The sequence below is a fragment of the Lampris incognitus genome, chromosome 10 (assembly GCF_029633865.1).
Source record: "Lampris incognitus isolate fLamInc1 chromosome 10, fLamInc1.hap2, whole genome shotgun sequence".
Taxonomy (NCBI): domain Eukaryota; kingdom Metazoa; phylum Chordata; class Actinopteri; order Lampriformes; family Lampridae; genus Lampris; species Lampris incognitus.
Window position 1 is genome coordinate 31,286,122 of NC_079220.1, and position 11,322 is coordinate 31,297,443.

At 48.4% G+C, this 11,322-nt stretch overlaps 1 protein-coding gene across 2 annotated transcripts; it reads left to right on the top strand.

Moving 5' to 3' along the window:
* Window positions 1–2,508: 2,508 nt before the first annotated feature.
* On the top strand, window positions 2,509–3,969 carry gjc1 (gap junction protein gamma 1). 2 transcript variants are annotated; one of them, XM_056287718.1, is made up of 3 exons: window positions 2,509–3,358; window positions 3,461–3,762; window positions 3,850–3,969. In XM_056287718.1, the coding sequence occupies exons 1-3, from the start codon at window positions 2,509–2,511 to the stop codon at window positions 3,967–3,969; spliced, it is 1,272 nt and encodes a 423-aa protein (XP_056143693.1). The 2 variants fall into 2 exon arrangements, with proteins under 2 accessions (XP_056143693.1, XP_056143692.1); XM_056287717.1 differs by having other exon boundaries at window positions 2,509–3,969.
* Window positions 3,970–11,322: the final 7,353 nt, after the last annotated feature.

Sequence of the window (11,322 nt, forward strand, 5' to 3'; positions counted from 1 at the left end):
GACACAGTATTAGCTGATGTAGGGGCTACAACTGGGATGCTCCTGTTTGTTGCATGGACTAATATATTATTAGACTGCCTTGCTGCCCTTGAAAAGCTCATCAAAGGCCAGAATCGATCCAGATGGCGGCGCGAACTTAAGTTTGCGACGGCCTCACCCAGTACTGTTCATGCAGTGTCTTTGTCCACGTCTGTGCTTACGTTGTCTCTTCATCTGATGGCTGGGAGAGCTGGTGCTGGATCGTCTGGGAGAGTTTGGTCTGCTGTCCTGTGGGCCCAGGGCCCACGGTTATGCCTGGAGCCGTGCCTGAAGAGGAAAAACTGAGGGCAGTCTGACAGGATGCTGAAGCGGGACAGGCTAAGCTAACCGCTAGCCCATGCAGACTGGTAGTTCTGATAACACCGAGGGCGGTCTGGCGGCGGCCTCGCCTAGCATTGGCTGTGGTTTTGTTGTCGTCATGTGGAGTTCGGGGAGGTGTGTCAAAAGTGTCTGGCTGGGAGAGCTGGCATTGGATTGGCTGGCGGAGCTTGGTCTGCTGCATCCGGTGGGCCGAGGGACCACGGCCGTGCCTGGAGTTGTGCCCAAGGAGAAAACACCGAGGGCGGTCGAACAAGACGCGGAAGCGGGGCAGGCTATGCTAACTGCTAGCCCATGCATACCGGCAGTTCGGACAGTCATCCTGGCGTTTACTCTCTTGATATTTTGGATGTGTTTTTGTAGTTTGGATATACGTTTTTTCTCTTTGTGTTGCACTGCTGTGGGCTGCGTACATGAAATGAAAAGACAAATAAATATTCCTGATTCCTGACGTAATGCGGGAAAAGTCAAGCAGCACTCACGAATCATCGAAAGACGCCATCATGTGCTTGTGGCAGTGCAATATCACCAGAACATCACCAGTTAGTGTGACTGTAGTACTGGTCTCACTTTATACGCAAACTTGCTCTTCTCTCGGCGAGACGAAGACCCCTTTATACACAAGACCACTGTGTGTGTGTGTGTGTGTGTGTGTGTGTGTGTGTGTGCACCCAGACACAGACATGCACTCGGGATTCTTATGTCCGCCTTCCCCATCCCGGGCCGTGTCCTTCTATGGTCAGAGTAACCAATACTCTGCATGTTTTATAGCGAGCCCACTTCCAAACATTCCCGGCCCATCTCTCCTCCTGCTCTGCATCTGCAGGAGACACAAAGCAGGGGGCCGAGGCGCTTCTGCACCCACTCCTCCCCTCCAAAGCAAACTTTCATCCAGCAGCCCTGGGTTACCCCCCCCCCAACAGGCTTGTCAAGCATGTAGTCCCTGGATGCCGTATAAACTCCAGCACTAAGCTTGTATTCACGGTTGGATTTTCTTCTCAGTCCCACTGACAATAAGCCATGTGTCTTTGCTGCTACGTAAGGTGGGAAGTTCTCTGGAGGTGTCCATACCCCCCCCCCACACACACACAAACACTCCAATAGCCTCCCTTGGGGATAGCAGTGCTTTGGTTCTACCCCACTGCCTGGGCTAATGTGGGTCTGCTGTGTGACTCCTTGCTCCATTGGATTGTGCCAGGCCACCTGCTGATTCTTCTGGTTTAGTTGGACCGCCTGGAGCCCAGTACTAACCTACATAGGCAACATGTCCCTCTGCACGCATGCACACACACACACACACACACACACACACACACACACACACACACACACACACACACACACACACACACACACACATAATGCAATTCACCTTCTAAAGCAGCACAAACCAGTTAAGTTAATAACAATCCCCAAAACAGGACCTCACACAGAACAGGGCTCAGTAAGAGGATTTGTTTCCTGAAAAAGAGAGAAGGTGTTAAATAAAATGTGTTATTGGTGATAGCATGATCCCTGCCGGGGTTATTTCCCCATTTTCTCATTTCCTCCTTCTTCCTGATGGTGTTTGTTTTCAAATACTGATATCCTTAATCCACACACTAATGTCCTAAAAAAATGAAAGAAAAGAAAATATGATAGCCGAGGCACCGGGTTCAGAGTTTGGAAACCCGGACGTGTAGCCGATGCCACCCGCACATTCTCAGGTAGAGCAGATGAAATGAAAGTCTCTTCTCATAGAAAACACTTTGCATTAGTTTAGCCAATCCATGCGATCTCTGTTTCTCTACAAGTGCAAACTACTTTGGTCTCCTTTTTGTTCATGTAGCCTCCTCATAATTTGTGTGATAAGAGCAACAAAAAAACAGTGTTCGTTGCTATATTCTTTGCTCTAGAAAAAAATCTTTGTTAAAGGCTGAGTATTTAACTGGAATCCTTCATACCCTGTCTTCTCTCTCTCCCTTCTTTTGCCTCTTCCCCGTTTTCTCTTCAACTACCCCTCCATTATTCTCTCTCTCTCTCTCTCTCTCTCTCTCTCTCTCTCTCTCTCTCTCTCTCTCTCTCTCTCTCTCTCTCTCTCTCTCTCTCTCTGTGCAGAGTCTGTGAACAGGCGAGAGAGGGACCCTGTCTGCCCCACTGTCCAGCGACACCATGAGCTGGAGCTTCCTCACGCGGCTGCTGGAGGAGATCCACAACCACTCCACCTTCGTGGGGAAGCTGTGGCTCACCGTGCTCATTGTCTTCCGCATTGTCCTTACCGCGGTTGGGGGAGAGTCCATATACTATGACGAGCAGAGCAAGTTCGTGTGCAATTCTGGCCAACCAGGGTGCGAGAATGTCTGCTACGACGCCTTCGCCCCTCTTTCCCACGTCCGCTTCTGGGTCTTCCAGATCATCCTGGTGGCCATGCCCTCCCTCATGTACATGGGCTACGCTGTCAATAAGATCGCCCGGCTGGATGAGGCCAAAGGTGGGACGGGCACCACCACGGTCAGAATGGGGGGCGGAGGGGAGTACACACACAGGAAGGCTAGGAAGATCTTTTTTGCAGCGCGGCAACACCAGGGTATCGAGGAGACAGAGGAAGACAGAGAAGATGACCCCATGATCTACGACGTGCCCGAGATCGAGCCCCCACGAAGGCCGCGAGATCCCCTGCAACCCACCCCGCGACCCAAAGTGCGCCACGATGGGCGCAAGCGTATTCGAGATGAGGGGCTGATGCGCATCTACGTCCTGCAGCTGGTGACACGTACCATGCTGGAGGCGGGCTTCTTGGCGGGCCAGTACTTGCTCTATGGTTTCCGCGTCGCGCCAATATTTGTGTGCTCGGGGAAGCCTTGTCCCCACAACGTCGACTGTTTCGTGTCGCGGCCCACAGAAAAGACCATCTTCCTGCGCATCATGTACGGCGTCACGGTCCTCTGCCTCACCCTCAACGTGTGGGAGATTCTTCATTTGGGCATCGGCTCCATCTGTGACATCCTGCGTCGCCGGAGATGCCCGCCGCAGGAGGATGAGTACCAACTGGGGTTACTGGGAACCAATGGGGGCGTGGAGGGATCCGTAGGGGTACCCGGGCCTGAGGCGGGTTCGGTGGGAGGGGTTGTGGGAGATGGGGGCGCCGATTATGTAGGCTACCCCTTCTCCTGGAACACGCCGTCGGCTCCACCTGGCTACAACATCGTGGTGAAACCTGAGCAGATTCCCTACACAGATCTGAGCAACGCCAAGATGGCATGCAAGCAGAACAGGGCAAACATCGCGCAGGAGGAGCAGCAGCAGTTTGGTAGTAATGAAGATAATTTCCCCACCGGAGGGGAGGCCCGTGTGGCCCTGAATAAAGACCTGATCCAACAAGCTCAACTGGAGGCGGCCATCCAGGCCTACAGTCAACAGCACCGGGCCGAGGAGCAGCTTGCAGACAACCAGGACGACAAGCCCCAGAGTAACATCACCCAAGCCCAGCCGCAGCCGCAGCCGCAGCCGCAGCCACACAAGGAGCGCAAACATCGTTTCAAACACGGGAAGGGAGGTAGCAACGGAGGAGGAAGCAGCAGCAACAGTAGCAGCAGCAAGTCAGGGGAGGGCAAGCCCTCCGTGTGGATTTAACTCACAGGAAATATACAGACATATACACCCTGTATATACCAATGAAGGGATGACATGAAACAAAAGAAAAGCTGTTGCAGCCTTTTTTTTTTTTGGTCAACATTTATAACACCGTAGTGCCTTCGAGAATCCTGCAAGCTGGAGAAGATGTTTTCGTACAAAGGTGTAAAGAAGCCGTGGCGCTGCAGCTGGCGCTAAGTGTTGTCCGAGCTGTCACTGTCCAACTTGAAACATCACACAACACAAGTTACATTAGGCAACAGTCTGTCGTTTACACGTCTTGTATTCCCAAAGTCCTGCAGCAGATGCTTGACCTCCGTGGTCTTCCGTGTTCATCCATTCTTAAGGATTTCGAGCTGAGGAAAATTACTGAATGATAATAATGAGTTTTGCTGTAAATCAGATTGACCCCAGATTTGGCTTAGCTACTTTTCTTGCTGGGTCTTTGCAAAAACACTGACTTCATAATCTGTCTGCATGATACTTCTTGGACATAAGAAAATTATAACATAATGAAGCATCATCATTATGCAAAAGGAAATTGAATGCAATGTCATCATAATAATGCCCTGGCAAGCTAAAGGAATGACTTAATTTTGTAGTGACTTCATGACATCACGAAAATGCAAAGGCAATAACGTGCAACAACAACAAAATGCAATGACACTACTCAAGAGCAATGACTTTAAAACACAACAACTTTTGTAATCTTCCCTGGGGGCTTCTGTCCAGCTGTGTTCTGTCTGTCCCTACATTCTATGTCTTCTGTGTCTATCTCTCTGAGCCAACTGATGGTTTTATGTTGACGTGACTTCTGCATTTGATTGTGTTTGTGAATGTTTGTTGTGTAGTATGACAATTTTACTGCTTTACCAGCTGTCACTCGGCAACAGACGAGAACGGCTTCTTAAATTAATGAAAGTGCATTTGCAATCCAGTCTGTCGACCTCCACATGTTCTGTGCATCGCTGTAGTTCACTGACTTCCGGTTTCTACTGCAGCGGTCATACCAGTTTCCTGTTTTTTGGCGTGTGCTATTGACAATGGCATATGTTTCGTGTTGCCTACAATATTTGCCATGGATAAATGTCAAGTTACGTCCATCCACAATTACGAGGATGAGTATCCTCATCCTCGTAATTGTGGACGTAACTTGATATGTACAAGTTGAAACTTTTCACCCGTTTGCTGCTAGGTGCAGGTGAAAGTTTGTCAACAATTAAGTGCATGTCGTTGACAGTTATCCATGATAAATCTTGCAAGCATCGCGGAAAAATATGCCATTATCAATAGCACACGCCAACAAACAGGAAACTGGTATGACCGCTGTAGTAGAAACCGGAAGTCAGTGGACTACAGTTATGCACAGAGCCGGTCTCGGCACTCAACCGGTGTTTCATCTGCCTTGTAATTGACTGACCCCTGGTGGCACCTTGTACACGGGGCTTCTTTTATCGAGGAGAAGTGACCAGACGCCAATGCTACAAGCGTCTAGCACCCGGCTGTGCAGCTATAGTATTCATTTTCTAGTGACGAGCCTTGTGTGTTTACGTCTTCCATACGGTATAAGTGTTTCCAGTACAAGGCTGCAAGAAACAAACAAACTGTCAAATGTGATGGATAAGTCTTAAAGCCATTACTATAGCGTAGCGAGACCAAACACTGTTTTGTGTCAGTGCCAAGATATTGCTGAGATATTCCTCCGGGCTACGAGGAAGCCTGGTTGTTTGTAGCTTTGGAATACTGAGGCCATACTGTTCCACCTGTGAAAGCAATTGCCTATGTGAGACCAATCCTTTTTTTAAAGTCTGCTGTTTTTGTTTTGTTTTGTTTTTGTTTGTACTGTGTTTCATTTTTCTTTTTTGAAAAAAGTAGCCAATTTTGAATTGCATTAAATTAGGTAAAAAAAGAGGTGTTTTTATGAAAACATTTTTTTTATTGCCAATAAAGTTTTTGTAACCTTACAAAAAAAAAATTGAAAGCAAATTCTTTTTAGAAATTATGACCTGCAAGAATATTTATGGATATTTTGTTTTTTTTTGAATGGCCTTCTGACTGTAAAAATGTTAAATAGCACATAGTATATTTTTCTAATATGGAGGCAGCATTGAATTAATGAGACACAAGAAAGAATGCCAGACCCCGTCCCTGTATGTTAAGATGTTGGTGTTTAATGTATGTAGGAAAGCCCTGGGCTGTGTTTTCTCTCTTTTTGTTCTTCTTTTTTTAGCAAATAAACAGGGTGAATCCTTTTCTAACATTGTTCTTTTGTTGCGATGCACTGATCAGTCGCGTTGTGTGGCATGGCTGGCTTGTGAGATGGCTCTGGGAAAGGAGACAAGGAGTCAAATGATGCAAATCATGGCCAGCTTTGCCCCACAGCAGCTTTCTAAACAAGCTGCACTTCTCTGATTGATTATTTATTTTATGACAGCAGATCGGGGGGGGGGAAGGGGGGTCTGTTCTTAGTTAAGTAAAGCTTGTGTGAAAGCTCTGGCTGTTCCCCGGCATCAGTCCCATAGTGTGGGCCTCCCAGTTGTGCAGTATATTTTTCCTTGCTTTTTCCCCAAGTGGTCTCCACACATGGGTACCTCTAGACATGCACAGATCATGACTACACTGCATGTGGAGAGATAATAGAATCAGGAATCAGGAACACTTTTTATTTGTCATTTCATTTCATGTCCTTCCATACATGCAATGAAACAAAACATCGTTTCCCCCAGCCCACAGCAGTGCAACACAGACAAAAACCCATATCCGAAAACTACAAAAACACACATAACAAAACTAACACATATATCCAAACTAAAAAAAATAAATAAAAAAAATCACTGTTCAAGGGAAGGAACGCCAGCCAGGATGACTGTCGGAACTGCCGGTCTGCATGGGCTAGCAGTTAGCTTAGCCTGCCCTGCTTCCACGTCCTGTCAGACTGCCGTCGGTGCTTCCTCCTTGGGCACAGCTCCAGACAGGGGCCGTGGTCCTTGGACCCACCGGATGCAGCAGACGAGGCTCCCCCAGCCGATCCAGGGCCAGCTCTCCCAGCCAGACACCCTCGACAAACCTCTCCGCACTCCACACGACGACCCCAAAAACACCACAGTCAATGCCAGGTGAGGCCGCCGCCAGACCGCCCTCAGTATTATCGGAACTGCCGGTCTGCATGGGCTAGCAGTTAGCTTAGCCTGCTCTGCTTCCATGTCCTGTCAGACCGCCCTCGGTGTTACCTCCTCGGTGGCAGCTCCAGGCAGGGCTTTGGTTCCTGGGCCCACAAAGACGCAGCAGACAAAGCTCTCCCAGCCATCAAACTAAGACAAGACTTCAACATAGACGTGGACAAAGACACTGCACGGACGCTACTGGGTGAGGCCGCCGCAAACATGAATTCGCGCCACCATCTTCCCAAGTAGAGGTAATCATGAAATGACTGCAAAATACTTTTTTTATACATTTTCTAACAGGGACCATTTCAAGTGAAACATCCTCGGTTACCTCTGGGTGACCCCACATCCCAACTTCTAAGATCCAACAGTCTAACACACAGCACTGTGTTTGTGTAGCAACTTGTTTAGGGTTTTCCCATCCAACTACTGCCACATGTCTGTGCAAAAGCGCTGCCAACAAGGAGCAGATACCTCATCACATGTTGATAATGGATGGATGGATGATGCCCGGTCCCCCGCTCCTCAAGCAGTAAGACATTGACTCTGATATCACTCCGATCCCTACGAGCCACAAATGACATACCTAAAGCCACCCAGCTTCAGACAGAATCTTTACTTCTGTGTGAATCAGCCCCCTTCAATTCTTCCCCCATTAAAATAAGTGGCTTATATAAATTGTTGCCCTTTAAGGGAAAACGAATTACCCGGAGTGACGGACAGGGCTCCAGTATAAGTGACTAGTTGGGGACAGTCTGTGCAATGGTTTAGTTCCAGACAGCTGGGCCCACTAGAGGGCAGCTGTTTCTGCATCGCCCTCCAAGTTGGACGGGCATGTGAGGAAAAGGGAAAACTCAAAAGGTCCCCATCTGTTCAACATCTGAGTGCCTGGCAGTGTTGTCTAGGGCAGCACACATCCAACTCCGCTCTAGTGTGTGTGTGGCTCGGGTTCGTGTGGTTTGGAGAATGATGGGGGATTCTGGCACGTATCCAGGTCAACGCAGTCTCTCTGCGGCACAAAGCATTAGTCTGTCCCCCTTGCTTTTGTTAAATGAGACGGAGCAAGATAAGACTGGGAGAGACAGTGAAAGGGCACAGCTCTTACAATGCAAATGGTCCCAAAGGACTCATTGGATCAATTACCTTAATTGGAAGTTCTTTCTGCGTCTGTGCATGTGAGCTTGCGCACGCACCTACAGAATCATGTCAGTGTATATGAGGTAGGAAGCCATCCACTCATTTAGTGAGATCATCGACAGAGAGATTGTGAGAACGACCGCTCTCCCTTTGCACCTTTCAGTACTGCAGGAGACGTTTAGTCAGTAGGCTTGAATTAGGTTAACACTATGGAGAAAATGCCTGAAGGGACTTACTGTAAACCACAACCATTCTATAAACCCCCCCCCGCTTTTTCTCCCCAATTGTACTTGGCCAATTACCCCACTCTTCCAAGCTGTCCTGGTTGCTGCTCAACCCTCTCTGCAGATCTGGGGAGGGCTGCAGACTACCACATGCCTCCTCCGATACATGTGGAGTCGCCAGCCGCTTCTTTTCACCTGACAGTGAGGAGTTTCACCAGGGGGGTGTAGCGCGTGGGAGGATAACACTATTCCCCTCCCCTCCCGAACAGGCGCCCCGACCGACAAGAGGAGGCGCTACTGCAGCGACCAGGACACATACCCACATCCGGCTTCCCACCCACACACATGGCCAGTTGTGTCCGCAGGGATGCCTGACCAAGCCGGAGGTAACGCGGGGATTCGAACCGGCGATCCCCGTGTTGGTAGGCAATGGAACAGACAGCTATGCTACCCAGCTCTGTATTCTTTACAAAGCCATCTCTACATACAGAAATTAATTAAAGGGTAAAAACAGCAAGGATCAATCCCACGGTATCAGATGATGAAAGGTTGAATCCGTCATCTCATCAGGAATTTCTCCTTGCAGCCTCTGTCTCTTGATGTCTGTATAATATTTTTTACACAAGTAGTGCCCTTACTGAGGTTTTAATATTTGCCCTCCCTTTTTCACCCTATCCTGGCCCTAACCATCCACTGTGGGGAAAAAAAACAACCCAAAGCACAGGGAGTGGTTCTGTTGGTACGACCTCTGTTTTCTTTACGTATTTATTTGCATGTTTTTTAATGCCCTTTGTAAAATAGGTGTTTGTTTGAGCGCCATTCTTGTGTCCTTGGGCAATATAGAGCTGTTTTTTCCATTTATTTTTTTATTTTTTTGGAAACATTTTTCTCTTTCAGATTTAATTAATTAACACTTTCAATTCCATGTTAGAGGAAATTTTATCAGAATAAAAAATAAGACCTCTCTTTTTAAAGTCTTGATGACCTGTGCCCCCTGCATGCTGCCGCCGTGGCACAAACCGGAGGAAAAAGGCTGACTCTTAAAAAGCTGCCCTCTTACTGTCAATGTGAGACTCTCTTTTGACTTTGATTGGTGGAGAGCAGGGGGTCTCCGCGGTCCTATCAGGAGAATTACAGTCACACAAGCTGATGCATTACGAGCAAGGACAACAACACAGCAGGCTGGAGAGACGCGTCACTTCAGCACACGTCAGCCGTGTCATGTCGTTTGTCACTCGGGCAGCTCGTTTGGTGACAGCTGAACTTCAGATCATGACGAGGGAACATCCGAGTCCGCGAGGCCTTGACTTGTGTCAGTGCATTAAGGGGCCAAGTGCGTGTACCCAAAGTAAAACTACTAGCAACAGGACGAATAATCTGCTCACAATCTTTGGTAAGACAAATACAACTGTTGTGCAGTTTGAAACAAAAACTGAAACATCTCAGGCGTCCGGGTCGCGCAGCGGTCTATTCCGTTGCCTATCAACACGGGGATCACCGGTTCGAATCCCCACGTTACCTCCGGCTTGGTCGGGCGTCCCTACAGACACAATTAGCCTTGTGGGAAGCCAGATGTGGGTATGTGTCCTGGTCGCTGCACTAGCGCCTCCTCTGGTCAGTCGGGGCGCCTGTTCGGGGGGGAAGGGGAACTGGGAGGGAATAGAGTGATCCTCCCACGCGCTATGCCCCCCCTGGTGAAACTCCTCACTGTCAGGTGAAAAGAAGCAGCTGGCGACTCCACATGTATTAGAGGAGGCATGTGGTAGTTTGCAGCCCTCCCCGGATCGGCAGAGGGGGGTGGAGCATCGACCGGGACGGCTCGGAAGAGTGGTGTAATTGGCCGGATACAATTGGGACGAAAAAGGGGGGGGACTCCCCCCCCCCAAAAAAAACAAAAAAAAAACAAAATTAAACCAATTTTTTTCTCTCCAAATATCACCCTTTCAACTGAAAAAAAGGAAAATAAAAATCTGTCCTTACTTCCTTTTCCCTGTGACGTTCCGCTTGTCTGCCTTCATTAGTGAGTCAGCAGCTTAACGGCCTGCAGAATAGAAAGTAACAATGGAAAAAGGAGAGTCAATATGCTTTTGTGATGCTCTGCAATAAAAAGACATCCCCCTGAGGAGAATGGCCAGCAGAACTGAATGGAGCGCTGAAGCTGGACGTACAACGGGGCCAGACACAATGAAAGGAATCTCAAAAGCACTCCGTGGAACAAAAACACAACACTTGGGACATGGACTGGTTTTCCACTCCAAACAAACATTCCCCTGATTAGCTGGACGCACTGACCCGCCACAGATGTCATTTTCGAAGGTGGTGCCTCCCTGCAACTATTATGAATTTGGGGACAGAGAGAAAAACAAAGAGCGTAGGACAAAAACTGCCCCAGTCCTTTCCAGAGCCATGATGGTGAGTTTCTGCCCAGGGAACTGTGACAGCAGGATCCAGATGTTTGCATGTCTGGTCCACCCGGTAAGTGTGGGACGCCCTGCAGCAGGACATGCAGGAGAAACTTACTGGAGTGGAAGGTGCAGTAATGTATAGGTCACTGATAGCACAGCTGCACTGAATATGGGGAAAACATGAAGCTGTGCAGAGTGTGCAAATAATACACTGGTTGAATATATTCACAAATATGTCACCAAAGATTAATTATACTGTCCTCACGAGTGCATATTCACTAGATATAGTTTGACAATGTATTCATGCTATGATTTTGTACACAAGCGGCACCCTTGTGACTTCCATTACTTGGGTGTTTTTATGTCTCCTGATAACATCCATCTATCCATTATCCCAACCGCTTAGCCTGCTCCCAGGATTGT

What these genes read in the sequence shown, in the direction of transcription:
- gjc1 (XM_056287717.1), top strand. Translation starts at nt 2,509, where the DNA reads ATGAGCTGGAGCTTCCTCACGCGGCTGCTGGAGGAGATCCACAACCAC.